This window comes from Stegodyphus dumicola, chromosome 12 (assembly GCF_044657685.1).
Source record: "Stegodyphus dumicola isolate Sdum_Otavi_A_Nest chromosome 12, ASM4465768v1".
Lineage (NCBI taxonomy): Eukaryota > Metazoa > Arthropoda > Arachnida > Araneae > Eresidae > Stegodyphus > Stegodyphus dumicola.
Genome location: NC_140779.1, coordinates 74,283,384 through 74,301,595, shown reverse-complemented (window position 1 = coordinate 74,301,595; position 18,212 = coordinate 74,283,384). Strand labels below are relative to the sequence as shown.

General features: G+C 31.4%; 1 protein-coding gene across 2 annotated transcripts in view; it reads left to right on the top strand.

The window, feature by feature from the left end:
• Positions 1–18,212, top strand: part of LOC118183491 (neutral alpha-glucosidase AB-like) — a 114,172-nt gene that overhangs the window by 8,180 nt on the left and 87,780 nt on the right. Inside the window, exons 4-6 of one of the 2 annotated variants that reach the window (XM_035353056.2) lie at positions 8,452–8,625; positions 8,755–8,794; positions 14,691–14,781. In XM_035353056.2, coding sequence (XP_035208947.1) covers positions 8,452–8,625; positions 8,755–8,794; positions 14,691–14,781 — 305 coding nt within the window. Of the gene's footprint in view, positions 1–8,451; positions 8,626–8,754; positions 8,795–14,687; positions 14,782–18,212 lie in introns of both variants that reach the window. The other variant, XM_035353055.2, reaches the window with a different exon arrangement.

The following is an 18,212-nucleotide window of genomic DNA, read 5'->3' as shown; positions in this document are numbered from 1 at the left end:
AATTTGAAAATATAACGACGGTTTTTGTTGACTTTTAAACTAATACTTGTTCAGAATGTTATTGTATCTTAATTATAAGCCTTAGACTTTTAACCTGCAGTGGATGTGATTTTCAGAATATTTTTAATGTGATGTTGTTTCCTGAATGTCAGCGATTTAGTATTTCTTTTTTTTTTTCTAATATGTTTTAGCATTTTAACCGTTTGACTGCTATGTGGCGCAGAAGTGCTGCATTCATCAGTCTCGAAAGAGCTGCGAGTTTCAGTGTGTCTTTGTTGCTTTATAATACGAAATGAATTATTAAAATTGATTGATATTTGTCTAAATGAGAGTGTTTTATTTGACAACATCAAGTCAAAATATGTCCCACAGTTTTCGAGCATTCTTGCAAGAATCGCTGAGCAGTCAAACGGTTAACTTACAGTCAGGTAAAGAAGATGCATTAATTTTTTGTGATATTTATAATGTGTCATATTTTTGATTTTCTTACACTTCTCACTTTTGACCATGATATCCTTCTATTTCTTTTTTATTTTCTTTTTAAATGTTTGCAACTTTTATGAGTTTGAAAATAAGAATTACGTTCTTCTTGATATCGTTCATTCTTTCCCATTCTTCATAATAAATTTTCCTCTAAAATGTTAACCAAATTAACTTAAACACCTGAAAAAGAAAGGAATAGTGGTTTTCTTACAATAGCATAGTATTTTGTATATTGAGCAAAAGTGTAAAAATGGCCACCAAATGAAAGTATTCATAGATAAACTGCAACTTTGCTAATACTTCGATTCATAGTTAAGAGAAATTACATTGTGGTAATATATAGGATGAGATGAAAAATTTTATTTTTTTATAGCAGGAATTGCTAAATTATGGTCTCTGCAAATGTAAATAAATGTTATTTCTCCAAAGGTATGTAAATATTATTTCAGGTTAAATGTAAATAAAAGTTACTAATTGTTAAATAAATTTTATTATGTTCCCATATTGTAGTTTTTCATTTTTTGAAAGTTGCCATAGTGTTTTTTAATATTTGCCTAAAATAACTGTAAATGTTACCAAATTTTGCAATAGCATATGCAATGGCCACTTTAATACTGAAATACCAATCTGATATGTGCAAGTATGTTTTATTTTTCCTTATTTTACTATATGTGCATATAATTTTTACTTGCAAAGTTTATATCAGTTACACATCTATTTCAGAAGGCATACAAGTAGTATAAAGATTGATTTCCTTACTTTAATAAATCATTGTCATTTGTTGATATCTTATGGCAGCTTGACAGACTATTTAAATACTTTTAGATATTTTTTGCACATGAATTATCAATGCCTTGGCAAGTTATAGATTAAAAACAATTAATAGAAACAATAATCAGAAATATGTGTTATCTGCTTTAAACTATTCCTTGGCTTTAATAGAGTATACACAAGATGTGTATAATTATGGCATATATTTTATTAAAACTATTTTTTCATTAAATTCCATCTTTATTCAGGAGGATATTAATTATCTTATTTTTTTAATGAATTTGTTAAATAAAGATCTCTATTCTTAAAATTTTCTACTTTGTTTTAAAATTGTCAAGGCAGAAAAAAGTAAACCCCCTTTTTACTACAATAACACTTACAGGTTGTCATATGCTACCTGGAAAACTGAGGAAAGTCGGGAATTCAAAAATTGACCAAAAAAGTCAGGGAATTAAATATTTTAGTCAAAATCTGGAAAAGTCCGTTAATTTCATATTACCAGTCGTGTTTGTGCTCCCTTGAAACCCCGGAATTCCAGGGATTTTGAACTTCGATACCCGGAAATTCCGGGGATCGTCGTTCAAAAGAGTTATTTATTTTGATCTGGGTAATTTTGTTTGCTTTGGAAGCAGAAAACGCAAGGTCAGTGTGTGTGGTGAAATCTTTTCCTTTCTTTCTCCAAAGGCAGTGATAAGGCGTGAAAAGGGGAAAAAAACTTCTTTTTTGTTCTTTCCTTATTGCGAGTTATGACTCATTCCCCCGGTTCTTGGACATTCTTTTCTGGATTCTTTTCGGCAAGTAGGCGCGACAGAAAAAAAGGGGAGAGACTTCGTTCGACCAGATGTGCGATCATGTGACTCTGGGTTCAAAGGTCTTATCTCTCCTGGTGTGGCGCCAATAAGTAGAGAAGGGGTATTTTTCGCTGTATTAGCTATTTGTCATTGATCGCTTCTCAACTTTTTTTCTCCGCTGTGTAAAATTTTCGTTTCATTTATTGCTGCACGTGTAAATTTTTCGTTTCATTTATTGAAATATTTTTTTATTTATATACACAAGAGAATTTCACTATGAAATTTCTCGATATAAATAGTGATATTATACAATTAGAAGAAGGTGTCCGGAATGCATTTAGGTGGAATTGGATTGAACGGAGAGATGGTAATGGGGATACCATCGGCACATGGTGCAAGAAAATAAATGTTGCTGGACAAGCATATTGTGTTTTTTGTAACTCACTGCTGAAGTATGGTGGGGAAGGACTCAAGGCTTTCACAAATCATTCTAAAACTGTGACGCACATAAAATATTCAAAGTGCATTAGACATTCAATGACTTTAAGTAATTATGCTAATTCAAAAAATACTGATGACTCACTGGAGACTGATGCTCGGCCATTGGATATAGTGACAAGAAAAGCACGCCAAGAGGTATTAATAACTTCGTTTATCGCCGAGAATTCTCTTTCTTTCAATGTAGCTCCCAATTTAATTGAACTCTGCAAACAGTTGAGCCGCGATCAGATGGCACTAAACTGGTTGGAAATGTCCAGGACTACTGCATGTTATAAGATGAAATATGGGCTCGCAAAAACTATTAAGGAAAATATCATTAAAACTTTAAAGGAGACTCCATTTTCTCTAAATTTGGATGAAAGTACTAGCAATGCTCAAGAAAGTATACTGGCAATATTGGTGCAGTTTTATGACAACAATCAAAATGAAGTTGTAGTTCATCATTTTGCATCTCTAAAGATGGAATCTTGCAATTCAGAAGCTGTTTTTAAAGCAGTTGTTAATACTATTGAAGATAATAATATTCCGTGGGCAAACTTAATTAGTGTATTAATGGACTCATGTAACATCATGCGGGAAAAAAAAGGGTGTTGAAACCAGACTACGATCAAACAAAGCACCCCACTTATTAGATATTGATGGTGACACATGTCACACAGCTAATAACTGTGTAAAAAAAATTTGCTTCATATTTTGATAGATACTTAGAAGATTTGTTCGATGACATCTATTTTGATATGAAAAGCTGCAGTAAAAGAGAAAATTTTTTCAAAATCTGTGAATCCCTTGCCATTAAAAAACTTAAGCCCTTGAAGAGACCAGACCATAGGTGGGTGTACATTTTATGTGTTTTAGAAAGAATCAAAGATCTGTAGGATGCTCTAATTGCATTTTATATTCACTACTTGGATAAAACTGATAAAAGGGATTATTTTTCTTATGTTGAAACTGTATACAATAAAAGAAATATTTTTGCAGCTCAGAAAAAAATTGTTGAAGAGTATTCTTGCTTGCATTCCCAACAACTCACAAAGGATGCTTTAGCTTGGAAAAAAAGAATACTAAATGGGTTATTTGTTATGCAAAACAAAACTTTATTGCATATGGCATTATATTCAGCAGTATTACCAGAGTTCAACACGTATATTAAATTATTTAAAACAAAAAAACCAATGCTTCATTTAATACATTCCAGTATTTATAAATTGATGGCAAAATTTTTCTCTTTTTTTATGAAGCCAGAAAATATAGAGTGCACATCTTATAATGATTTATTAAAGGTTGATGTCTCAAATCCAGAATTCCATCTACCTAGCAAAGTAATATTTACTGGTGCATACTTTACTCTCCTGAAGAAATTATCAAAAAATCATCCAATAGCAAAAGAATTCCAAATTTCTCTGCTGAAAGCTTATACTAATACAGCACAGCATATGAAACAGAAATTACCCCTTAAAAATTCATATCTAATTAGTTTTACAGCATTAGATCCAGAGCTAAGAGGTAAAACCAGTACAATATTAGCTTTTGAAAAATTATCATCTTTTATGTCCCATATTTTTAGTGATAATGAAAAGTCAAAAGTAGAAGCTGAAATAAGGTTATACCAGAATGATATTGATATCACCAAAGGAATGTTCTATACATCTGATGAAAGTGGAAATCAAGTCAAGTGTACAATTGATAAATATTGGTCTAAAGTTTTTAATTTAAAAGATGATTTCACAAATGATTATAAGTATCCTACATTGGCTAAATTGGTCAAAGCCTGCCTTAGCTGCTTCCGTGGCCCATTAGTGGAAAGTGCATTCAACTTAATGGATACACTTGTCACTGACTATAGAACCTCTCTTAAGATTCATTCCCTAGATGCAGTGCAGACTATTAAATATGATTTAATGGCTTCTAAAGAAACCTCATGTGAAAAAGATGGCTCAAAAAATCCAATGACTGATCCAATTCACAAAGATCTCTTACTGAATATGAACAGAAGTTGGAAAACATATCAAGAGGACTTAAAAACATATATTTCAGATGAGTCGCCTATAAAAGTCTCTGGAAAACCTTCTACATTAGCAGAAAAACAAACTGCTTCTACCTCTGCATGTGCAGTTCTCGAGGAAATTTCTTCAACTGTAAATGAGGAAAATAAAAGTCAACCTTCCTGCAATTATGAAGTTCACCACAAAAGAAAGACAAGCCCACAAACGTCAGAAAATAAAAAAAAGCAGCAGAAATTAGATAATTTTTTTTAAAAGAATTAATTCAGGTAATTTAAAATATTTACATAAAATGTAGTAGTTTATATGTTTGAAAATTTATGGTTATTAATTTTGCAAAAAAAGTAATGCATTGAACTTTTATAATTAGGTCATTCAATACTTCATAATTGTAATTTTTCATTTCTCTCCCCCCCCCTTCTCGAAACTCCAAACTGTTGGTAGTAAGTCCGTAAAAGTTTCAGGGGATTTTTTGGGGTCCCACAAACACCCCTGTATTACAATCCCCAAAAAAGCGATTTTTGTGTCAGTGTCGGAAGCAGTCACTTTCTTGCGAAATCATGTATCGCATGAGCATCATTCAGACAGTTGGCATAGGGCCAATTTTCACAGTCATATTAGCTTTAAAGCAAAGCAAGTTTCCAATAACCTCGAGAATCCAGAGATTCGCATGCGCATGCGCAGTGCATGTTGAACGAAAGTAAATTTCCCCATTCTCATATAGAACAAAATCTTTTAAACCTTTTCTTCTTTCTTAAATGCCTTATTTGTCATTTTGCAGTAAAATAAAATTAAAAAAGAAAAAAAACAGTCATCTAGGCTAACCGTTTAATATTTGTTGTCATATTTGCCAAAATACCAGTGATTTTTGTAATTCTTTTTTTAACCCTTAAGTAATTAACTTTATTTTAATATTATTCATATCATTTAATGTGCCTTCTTCCTTCTAAATTTATTTATTATTAGTTAATAATACTTTCAAATTTCAGGCAATTTTCTCTGGCATACTTGTGAGACTAATTCTAGCAGTAATATGATATACCATCATGGAATTTACTGCACATATTTTTTACTTATGCATGCTGCTAAATAAATATAAAATACTTGAATTTATTTAAAAATAATCATTAAATAGATTTCTTTCTTTCTTTAGCTGTAAAATGTCTGCAGAAAAGACATTTTTAAATGTCTCTTATTTATGTCACTTAACTTGAACCTGGCCTTGGTAGTTTCATACATAATTTTAAATTAAGTAAATTTCCCTTAGGAAAGCTGTAATAGATTTTGTCACATACAGCTAAATTTTAAAATATCAAATTGAGAATGTGAGATAGCTCAAGTAGTACATTTACAGCACAAACTATCAGTTTCCTTATCTCTCTCTCTCTCTCTCTTTTTTTTTTTTTTTTGTCATTAATTCCATAGAAGGGCAGATATTACAAAAAGATCTTTTCAAGGACATCATTATCGCGCTTTATAGTCTGGTAGAATGGGTCTGCCTAAAGATCGCAGATTTCCATTTGAAGATCACAGTGCACCATGAGATTGTTTAACAGTACAGGCTTAGTTTTTGTCAAAATATTGGTAAGTCAAAATATTGGAATCTGCCCTGGAAATCTTTCTTGATCTCAATTATTATTTCATAAAACATACTAAAATTTCTGTCATTTTCTTCTTCTTTCAGCTGCTGACGAGATGGGAAGTATGCTGTATTGTTTGTGTTCAGTGCAATTTGCAAAAAATAGATTTCTTCCAGTTTTATTAATATTCATGCTCAATGTTTTCTTCTTTGGGAAAAGCAAGAATTTCATTCCTCAATGAAAAAAGTGTTGTAGGCAATTTCCAGCAATTAGTCAGTGCACTTCACATTACACTGAAATGTAACCATATTCAGCTTCCAAACTGCTCGGGAATGCAGTAAATGCTCTGTGTCTCTAGGCTTTTGTTGTCTTCCCTTGTCAAATTTATAGTATTTACAGCAGTTTTCATTGTCTCAGCATCATAAATTTTCCGTAGAGAGCCTCCTGGTGTATAATGCAGTGAAAAAAATAAGCAATGTGTGCCTTGTTTTTTTTTTTTTTTACCCAGTCCTGTCCTACTAACACAGGTCTGTGACCAGCCATTTCTTTAGCTCCATCTGTTGCAATGCCAAAGTACTTCTGAAAGCCTCCATATTTGGGAATGACAATTCCATTGCACTGAATATGTCTGTACCTTTGGTGCTGGTTTCTAATGATTTTAGCATTTCCAGCAGTTCTTCATGAATTTTAAATTTTTCATTCATTGTTCTAAAAAAGATAAGGAGGTGGCTGATGTTATCTTTATCTGTGCTGTCATCTAAAGTTAGAGAGAGCAAAAAGTCTCTTTAGAATCCATGAAACTTCACTACCCATTTCATTATTTCTTCTACTTCACCTGTCTGATGAGACAAGGCCATTGTTTCAAAATTTTTAGCCATCTCCAAACAAAAATACCATTTTTACAGCACATCTTTTAATGAGCTCACCATCCCTAAAAGACTTTTACTTTAAGCTAGCTCTAAACATACTTAATAAGATGCCTTTAAGCCAGCAGTGGCTGAAAGATATTCTTCTATCTAGTTAGTTTCAGCTTCAAATCATTGAAGAACCAACTCCTAACGCTTTCCTGGTATTGGTCATATTTTTATTTATACAAAGGACAAAGTTTTCAAAGCAGTATAAATAATAAGAGCAAATACTATACCAGGTACAGTATTACTCTTATTATTTATACTCGTTTGAAACACTTAAGACTTGAAAAAAGATAATGCCCTATTGTTTTCCATTACATTCAACAGAAAAGCAACTTTCCTACTACTAACTGAAATTGCCATTTAGCATCTTCGGCATGTCATTTTAGTTCAACCATTTTAAGTAGTACTGAATGAAGGTGAAAATTGAAGCATGCACACCATAGATTATAATGGTTGAAGAGTGAAGATTATTATTGAGGCAGCAGTCATAGGAAAAATGAAGGCCGTAAGATGCTGCCATCTGTGGGAATGAAAGGAACTGTCATCTGGTGGGCATTGTTTCCAATATCATCAGTTTCCTGCTAAATCTACTTTTTTGTGTGTCCTGCTGCACAGTGGGAAGAAAATGTTTAGCATCGGTCACTCTGTTCTCAATTGCTGATGATGACATTTCCTTGAATTTTACTGAACATCGCCAAGTACAACAAAGCAAGTGTGTAATTGTTTTGGGCATTGTATTTGGTATGTTAAACAAGGCTTAACTTTTTTTATAGCTTAATATATATCATTTTGAATCCTCCATACTTTACTATTAAGAAAACAAAAGTCTTTTTTTTTTTTTTTTTTGTGTTCCCCAAACTAAAAATTATACTTTTTAGTAATACTTATTCTGGAGTTTTATGTGTAGTAAATCTTCGCAATTCCAACTAACAGTTATGTAAAAATGTATTATTTCTTAAAGTATAAAATTGTCTTCAAAGTAAGATAGTATTCTTTTTGATTGTGGTTGGTACTCATCTGTAAAATGTCTTAAATTGCGTAAAGTTCTTTTTTTACTCAAGAAAGGAATTTCTCAAATATCTTTTTGTGTAATAAATATGGCAACATAATATTTTCATGTGTCAAGGTTTTAAGGAATTCAAGGTTTTTAATGAGTTTAAAAAATCAGGATTATTAAAAATATTATGATGAAAAGAATGGCTTTGGTGTGTAGCTGCAAGTTGCAAGATACTTAATCCAAATTGTAAAATATATTTTTTGTATTAATAGTTAGTGAAAGGTTTATTTTGAAAGGAAAAAAAAAAGTTCATGAGTGTTAATTAGGAGTATGAAGTTATAATTTTTTTTAATGCTAGTTTATGTTGTGAATGTTAATAACATTCTTAGCAAACATTTTTGTTTTATTTTTTAGTTTACAGGTCGTGTCTCAGGATTCTGAAAAATTAGTTGTACAGTTTGGCCCTAATAAAATTATTCTAAATGGAAGCCCTTTCAGAATGGATATTTTTTCAAATGATCAACTGGTAATTAGTGCCAATGCACGTGGTCTGATGAAATTTGAGCATTATCGTCCAAAACCCAATCAGTAAGCTATATATTATTACATTTTTTTTGTAAATTTCTCAATTATATCAATATCCATATTAAGTAGTAGATTACAAGTGAGATGTTTCACTTTTATGCATATTTATATTTCTACTTTGCAACATTTTAGGAAGCCCACTGAAGAAGGTGAAGAACAGAATGAAATCCAGGTAATTTCAATCCATTTTTTTTTTTAATTATTTCAGAATAAATATAGTTTTTCCATTTTGTTGCACTTTTTACTGTTAGGTACAGTATAAAATGCTTAAAAAAAAAAAAAAAAAAAAAAAAAAAAGAAAATGTAATTTTTACATAAAGTTTGATCACATGTTATGACTAAGCCTGAATTCTGTAACTGAAGATCAGCTGAGGCACAATAAATCTTCATTTTATTTTCAACAAACATGTTGCAGCCACAAACAAGTTGGCACATTATTTATGCTTATTCCAAAAGTTGACATTTTTGATAAATTCTTTATTTTTCTTACATATTTACATACAGTAAGTAGTTGAGTAAATGTAGGTACAGGTAGAAGATTGGTCAGCACCTCAATTGATTGAGGTATTACTGAACCTAGCTAACTGCTAAGCTTCTGTCCCAGTTTTCAGGAAGAACATCTTGGGGTGTGGTCTGAGGGTCTCCCACCTCTTTTTTCCATATTACCAACCTCTTGAGAGGACTTTCAGCTTGCTGTGTGTTTTTAGTGTTCCCTTATGGCACAAATACTATATGCATACAAATTTGTGTACCTTCTTTGGGGTATGTAACAGCCAACAGTAATTTTACAGTACAGCAATCAGCATCATTAGCCACTATACCATCGACTGAGTAATACAGGGTTCGTACGTTCCTTAAGAGTCCTTAATTTTTTTTTGGAATTTATTTTTGGTCCTTAAAAGTCCTTAATTTCAGTCAAAATCGGCAGAAGGTCCTTAATTTTAATCATCTGAAGTTCCTGTCTGTTTTTAAAACTGCCATTTTGAGTGTGAATTAACATCTTGGAGGAATGTTTTTGGTGATTCGCTGACAAATAAGGTTATCTTTTGAATGGGTTCATGGGTTATAATTTGTTCCTATTTCTACACATTTTGTTGTTCGGTGCGTCTCTAAATTCTAAAAATTCTGCCACACCAGCTCTGTAACTGGATTTTACCATATATATTTCATATTTCTTCTGAATGTTCATATTACTAAAGAAATAAAATTATCAGCTTTTTCTATACATTCTAAATGCATTTAGTTTATTTAGAATAACACAAATCTTAATCAAATCCAGAAATTCTAAAATGAAAAGAAAATGTGGAAGAAAGAAACTGAATACATAAAGAAAATTATTCTTCAAAGATATGTTCAGTTATTATTATGTAAATTGCCCACTTGTTTACAATTTTAGCCTTTACTATAATTTCCCACTTTTATTTCCTCACCAAAATGTAAATCTCTTAGACAGATTTTAAACTGAGGTTTTTGGAATGTAAGACAAGAGTGTTTCTGAACTTCATTTAGTCCCTGCATTAGTTTCTGCCAGCTCTGATAATTTGTAATTATTTGTCTTTGCATTACCGCTGCCAACATTTGAGTTTGTTATGACGATAAAGTTTAAAATGAGCCAGCTTAAAATGGAATTAAGTTGTATAGTCTTTGACCACTAGTCAATATTTTTAGTTTGAATTTAACTCTTCTTGTTTAATTACATCACCATGAGCAGTAATTGGTTTTGTTAGCATAAGAACATGCCTCTATGTTAAGTTCTTTTTAGATAAGAGGCTTATTTAAACTTTTGTCTGACTTTGTAGTTACTTTCAGACATAGTGATAATTTGCTTCACATGTGCCAGGGGGTTTTATACTATTTAACTTTTACCAGATCAAATAAACCCTCATAGGTACATTGTGGGGAGGTTGACAGGCTAAGAGATAAAACATGTAGAAACTAGTGAGGATATTCTTTTGCATATTGAGACAAATTTCTAATTGTTGGAAACATGCTTAAAGAGAAAAAAAATCTATATAAATTAGCCAAAATATCTGGGAAGGCTTCAGATTAAAAAGACGCATAAATATTTAGCTTTTAATGTGTAATTATCCTAATATCATTTTAGAATCAATGTCATAAATTACAAGTATTTTAAATTGTGAAATTTTATTAGATTGTGATTTTAATAGGGCCTTTTTTAACAAATCTAATTATTAAAATATTGTTAAAAGATAAAATTTAATAGTGGCAATGTAAATCCATAATGACTGAGGTTATCTAATACCTAATTCAATTACTTATAACTAACTGCTTACCCTTAAAAATTATCTCTGCATATTAAAGCGAGTTATTGCTTTTCATTAACCCTTACCTTGGCCACAAGATATAACACAAAAATGTAAAAACTTATTCTTAACTTATGAATCATGTTGATTATGAACTTACTTCTCATTTTAGCCTATGCCACTTGACATAAAATATGCTTACTATTTACTAAACCTCTAGACTGAGTGACTATGTGATAAAATGAGACATAAGTAATAATAAAGCTAACTGTTAGTAAAACATAAATAAAATATCACTTATCTTTTTTCAAATATGTCCAATTATTATTTAATGCTACTTGATAAATTTCATAATTTTTTTTATTCGCAGACATTATTAATAATAATGTTAATTAAGTTATGTTTAATAATAATGTTAATTAAGTTATGTTTAATAATAATTCATCTTAATGATCCTAACAGCTAATGATAATGCAGTCCACAAAAAATCATCTCAGCATTTGGCATAACAGTTGCAAGTGTCCCAGTCAACCTCTGTATGGATTCTGAAGCAGGATTTGAACTTGCACTCATTCAAAGTTATTATGATCTGAACAAGGCTGCTCGCTTGCAGTTTATGGAGTAGTTTTCCCAGTATTGTTTCAGGCATGCTGTCAGGGTTCTTAAACTCCCAGAACATATGACATTAGTCAGGTGGCAATCCACATGTGTTCATGGAGGTTCCACTGCCTGCTCAGAAAACCAGGCTAAACATTACAGGAAAAATTTTTTTCTTGTTTTCTATCAAATTTTAAGTATCTTAATTTCATTTCGATGGTTTGTGAATGCCAGGATTTTGAAAAGTAAATTTTGAAGGATGATGAATAATACGAAGCACACACTTTGAATTACTTTTTAACTGACAAGCTGGTATAAATATTTCATTAAAGGTCATAAATAAAATAATATAAATAAAATATGTAATAATAGTATAAAATTTATTTATATTATTATTATATATATATTTTATGTATATTATTTATAACAATATAAATAAATAAAGTATGTGTAATAGAAAGTATTTTATATATTATCTTATACAGTCAAAAGTCTTTAATCCGGACTCGTTGGGACTTCGGCGATTCTGGATTATCGGTTTTTCCGGATTATAGATCATCAGTTTAAATCTGGTAAGATGGCATGCAGTAATTGTAAAATTAAAAATATGAAACTGAAATTTATGAAATAAAGAGCAATTAGGATCTAAAGGGTATCAAAATTTACAAAAAAAAAAAAAGCTTAATATTTATTTGTTTACTTTATTAAACATTTCTTTCAATGCGCGCATGCGTAAAGCATACATTACGCATAGTCGAAATTAGAAAATTACAACCAGAAAACTATTTGATGTGTACTCGTGATATTTATAATGACGAGGAATTTGATTTAAATCATATCAAAGACAGACTACATTGAGATGAAATACTACATTTAGTAAGGTATTATGAGCTGAATAAAATAAACACATCTGCCCTGAAGATAAGGATAGTGCTGACAGATCAACTTCCAGTTCATTGCGCTCCACGACATCTCCCCCCCCCCTTGCAGAGCCATGTGAAATTGATAAACAGATTTCGGAATGGTTAGAGAAACAAAAGATATGCCTTTATCCATTTTTTGCAGCAATTCCACTTTTTGTTTGATGGACATCGAATAATGCTTTCGCTTTGTAGATCCTTTAGCAGCTCCAGAATCGGAAATTCTTTTTGACATAATCGAAAGTTCAAGCTTACTTTTATAAAATTGCTCTAACAGTCTGCAAAAAATAATAAGCCGGATCCAATTCGAAGATTAAGGAACAACGCAATCTGCAACATTAATTGAAATAGATAATTAGGTAATTTTAGCTTAGCTTATACTGTCTGTTATATACTAAATGTGCATGCGTAAACGTGTTATGCGCATGCATAAATGTATTATGCACATACGTAGGCGCATTATGTGTTTACGCATGCACAGAAAGTTTGTAGCTTTGAGGTCCGGATTATAGATCATTTCGGATTATGGACGTCTGGATTAGAGACTTTGTACTGTATAATAAAGTTTATTTTATTTGTATAATATAAAGTTTATTTTATTTGTCTAATTTTTCACTTTTATATGAGTTTATCCTTATCATTGTTTCAAAATATTTAGATAAATGTCACTTTTTAAAATAAAATTCACTTTTTTTTATTTACTTTAAAAACTCTTTTGATTTTTATTTTCAGTTAAGTTTATAAGTATGTTATATTGTTATGTGCATATGAGTTTGTAATGGATTGAATCCTCTCAGAACCGATGATAGCTTCATGAAATTTATTTTCCCAAAAGAACCACTTAATAGGTCTGTAACTTTCCCAAAAAATGCTCATTCAGTTCAGTATCACAGAGCACAATCAGTAGTTACCACTTAATCAGTAGTTACCACTTAAACTACTAATAATGTTGAACACAAGGCATTCCAAAGCAGAAGCTCGCATGGTGATCTCTCAGTAATCTGAACTAAGCTGATAATTGATTCTCCCTGAAGTGATATAGTTTATCCTGTCTGCCAGAGAAACTTGAAACTGATGCTCTCTGCAGTCTGATATAGTAACCCCCTTACTTTTGAAGATTTCTCGCCAAATTTGGTGGTAAAAATTACCCAATGTCAAAACCATCGCCATTGCCGAGATAGACATTTACCTCAGTTTTAAATGGACTTAACCCCGTGCACCTATTTTTCTAGCGATGCTATGCATTCTGATGTCTTTTATGTTACATTATACAAGAGATGTTACAATTTACATATAATTTATGTAAAATTAATTATATTTAAAAAATTCATAATATGGGGTTCCACTCTTTTATCTAACAACTAACTGTGGGCAGCTAAGCTATTGAGCTATAACTATTGAGCAGCTAAACAAATAATCGCTTTAGTTCAATAACAGAAGCGTAAACTTCAGAAGGGTTAATTATCCTTTATTGCTCAAAATAAGAATGAACAGTTGGCCCCTTTTTCAAGGTGTACAGCAAAGTTTCTGCTTGGGCTTGAACTCAAAATAATAAGAAATAAGACTTAACTAATGCTTAAGTAAAGAGATGTAGCTGAAGCTGTCAAAATTCTAAGTATTTGGCCCCTGAATATTGAATTAGCTGGTGAAGCTATCAAGGGCCTGTAATACAGTTAAGCATAGTAACAGCTTTTAGAGACGTGGCCAGAAGGCAAATGCACGCTAATCAGAAACTCTGAGGCTCTCTCTTAAAGTCAGCGGAACTTCAACTTAAATACTACTCGTACTCATTTGCATTAAACGTGATTCTAAAAACACATTCTAGTAGGAAATTGTAAGCTGAAATTAGGAAGGATAGTAAAGGAACTTTAACTTAAAATGACTGTTAAAAACTTAAGACAAACCTTACAATAACAATATGTATAAAACTAGTCAGAATCCTATTATTCCAGTGTTCTTCTTTTCCATCACAACCTTTTTATTGAAATTCTTACTGCTCATAATTAATAAGAAAATTTTTATTTAAAAATAATTTTTAAAATGAAAAAAAATTCCTCCATTTTGTAACAAAATCTTTCTTACTGTTTGTATGTTGAAATATTGTGCCACCTAAAAAATGACTATTGCCACTGTCAGAAATCATAAGATTTTAGCTAGTGAGTGTTATTTTTAATGAAATATGCTTTTCTAAGATGGTAGCTTCTGCTGCATGTATTTTACATGGAAAGGTATTTATATGCTGTGTTTTATTTCTTCCCATGGAATAATTTTGTTAATTTTACAGCAGCAGCAACCACCTGTACCTCCAGATGAAGAACAGTTTAAAGATACTTTATGGGAAGAAACTTTTAAAGGACATACTGATTCTAAACCAAATGGTATGTTTAAGTAATTTGTTGTGTTGAATTTCCCTCCTATTTAGAAAGCATGCTTCTATTTTAAAGCTCATGAAGGCTCCATTATATATGAGTATTACCATGGCAATCTAAAGATGGCTTAGCCAGTTTTTCTCCCACTTACAGACTCCATTACAAAAAAGATATGCACCCAGAAAAAATTGAGCCAGAGCTATGAAATGTGGCATGTACATATAATTTGGTGAGTTGTGTAAATGAGTAACTTGCAGCACTAATGAGCATTGTGGAGCAATACAATGCACATCTGAAATGCATAGCTGGTAAAATATAAAAAAGCAGGTGCAGAGAGTGACGAGCATTTACAACCATGACAGCTTACCAAGTGCAGTGTACCAAAACATGACAGCTTCGGTACGCTGCATTGTTACGAAAGATGACTTAAAGTGTACATTAAAAACAGTTATCAGACTTTAAGAGGGGTCACACCATAGGTCTAAAAGATGCCAGTTCCCCCAGCAAATGGATCAGCCATCATATTGGCCGAAGCGATATATTCGTTATCTGTTGTTGGAAACTAGTGGCTCAGTGAAGGCATAGACAGCCACCGTAGTAGCTTGTGATTTCCCCGGGCCACCTGTGCACGAGATGATCGTGCAATTAGAAGAGCTGCCATGTCTCTACCAACAGTTACACTACAATCGATTCAATGCCATCTGGCAACATGCAGGATATGATTTGTAGAAGATTAGGTGATACTGAACTCAGATCTTGACGCTTATTAAGATTTATTTACCATTGACACTCCACCATAAGCAGTGTCGTCTTACATGGTGTTACTAATGCTTAAGCTGGACAGTGTTCAATTGGAAAAAATATGGTCTTCGACAAATCATACTTTTTCCTCAATGTTGATGGCTGTGTATACATGTCCGGAGATGGAGAGGGGAGCAATCCAGCGTATCATTTACTACCTAGCAGCACACAGCCAGAGCACTGGGTTGACAGTCTGAGGAGCTGTCAGCTAGGACACCATTAGTTGCGCTGCGAAATACTGTGACTGCTCGCAGGTACATTGACATTTTGCAGCTGATCATACTGCTTATCCTAGTAGGTCATCCAGGTTCTATTTTCCAGCAGGACAGCACTCGGCTGCATACAGAACGACTTTCTTAACAATGTCTTCGACATGTTAATGTTCTTGACTGGCCTGTGAGATTTCCAGACATGTGTAGGATAGGTTGGGCAGGCAAATTCAGCTGTGTACAAATGCATCCCGACTCATTGACCAGTTGCTCCATTTGTGGCACAATCAAACGCAGAGGGGCATTGGAAGCACAATAGACTGCATGCCCAACAAAGTATCGGCTTGTATAGCTGCCAGAAGTGCCTTTACCACATATTGATTTTCACATGCTTTGTATTGCTACTCATAAATAAAACAGTTTTTTCACCCTAGTCTTTTATCATTTGTTTATCTACTCGAGCACTATACTACTGCAAAGTTTCATATTTGCAGCTGATTTCTTTGTGAGTGCATATGTATATATTTGCAACATAGTGTATATTTCATCTTTTTAATCAGAACTATTTACCACGTCAAACAGTTTCTATTTTATGATTTTAATAATATTAGCAGATGTTTACTTGTTTCAAAAGAAAGCTGCATTTTTTTGGGGGGGGGGCTCCATGTACTGCATTTAGTCATGAATTCTTTTAGGAATAGAGAAACTAAACCTTCATATTTTAATTAGTAGTGAAAAATTTTTATTAAATCTAAAGGATAATTTTAAAAAATAAAGTAAAATATTTAATGTATATATTAAATATATTTACAGGTATTCTTAAATTAGTAAAAATTTCTTAAAGCATGTTTCATGTGTTTTTTGTGGGTTAACTTCACTCACTTTTCAAAAATCTAAAAGAATAGTTAGGTAAGCCATCATAGAGGAGCCTCTAACAGCACTGTAGGTTATTATACATTGCAAATGATTATGTAGAGTATTTTATGTAATCAACCAATTATATTATGATTTTGAACTATACTAATCATTGTTACTTTCGTTAGCTCTCATCAGGATGTAAATGAAGTTCTTGAAAGTTAGATTGAGGAAGTTTAGCAATGATACTGACTGTAGTACTGATTCCTTACCCTACTTGTGTTTTAAGTTTTGTTGCATTAGCTGTTTTAATTTTACTGAATTCAAATGTGCATTAAGTTAAAATCTGGACCAATGCTTGTTATGCTTTTGTGATTTTAATTAGATTATTTTTAATTTTAAAAGATACTTTAATCAGCATCAGATTACTTTTAATTTTAAATTTACATTTATATTATTTGAGATCGTACACTGTTGCTGAAAGAAGTAATGAGTATAAAAATTGGGAATTTTTTAAATAAAAAGAAATATGTAAATATAATAGTTTGTATATGATTTCTTATTAAATTTTCAATACATTGAAAGGATTAATTTTACATTAATATTTATTGGTTAAACTTTAGGAAAGATTATTTCCATCTGTTTAGTGTATCTTGTGTTATTTTCTCTCTTTTTATTTTAATAATCGTTGTTAGTCAATATTTTTCATAAACTTATTTTTTAAAACAACTGGAGTATTTGCTGATTTCAGATCTTCCTAATTTATTGAGACAAATTGAGATTTCTCATTTGTGTCTTATTTGTAAAAGATATTTCATAAATATCATAAACTAGTTTTCAGTTGAAATTTTCTTACAATAATTACCTAATTGTATAAAGTACTGAGTAACTTTCTTTTATGATTTTTAGATTCGTATTCTGATGTTCAAAATCTGTTGTATGAAAGTTTGATCAGAACAGATTATTTAAATTTGCTAGGTTTTCTATATAATATTTATATGGAGTAATTGACTCAACAAATTCTTTTTTGCCTAATCAATATTTTGATAAATTCTCTTTCCACTGGCAAATTTATTTTTTCATGATTTTAGAATTTTTTTAGCTGAACTTCATCCCTTCATTGATTATATAAAGAAAGTCTTCCCTGTTTTTTTTTTTATTATTATTATTATTATTATTTTAAAAAAGTTGAAAGGGACGATTTGCTCAAAAGGGCTATTATTTTCATTTTGGCTTGTTGCATCATCCTCTATAAAATGACGTTTCACTTTTCAAATTGTTGCCACTAAATATTAACCCTGCATTATTTTTAAAGAAATTAAATAATGAAGAATTTGCGTGAATGTATGTATGTTTCTCACATTGTGAAAAAACAACAGTACCTCGTGACATCAAATTTTGGATATGTTATCCAAAATTTGATGTCACGAGGTACTGTTAGTTTAAAACTATGTTAGTTTTCCACTCGAATATGGGAATCTGGAGTCTAAATTTGGAATTTGTTTTATTATGTACTTCATATTTTGTAAAACTTTGCCAATTCTTTTATTAATAAAATGATTTGAAAGCAAATTT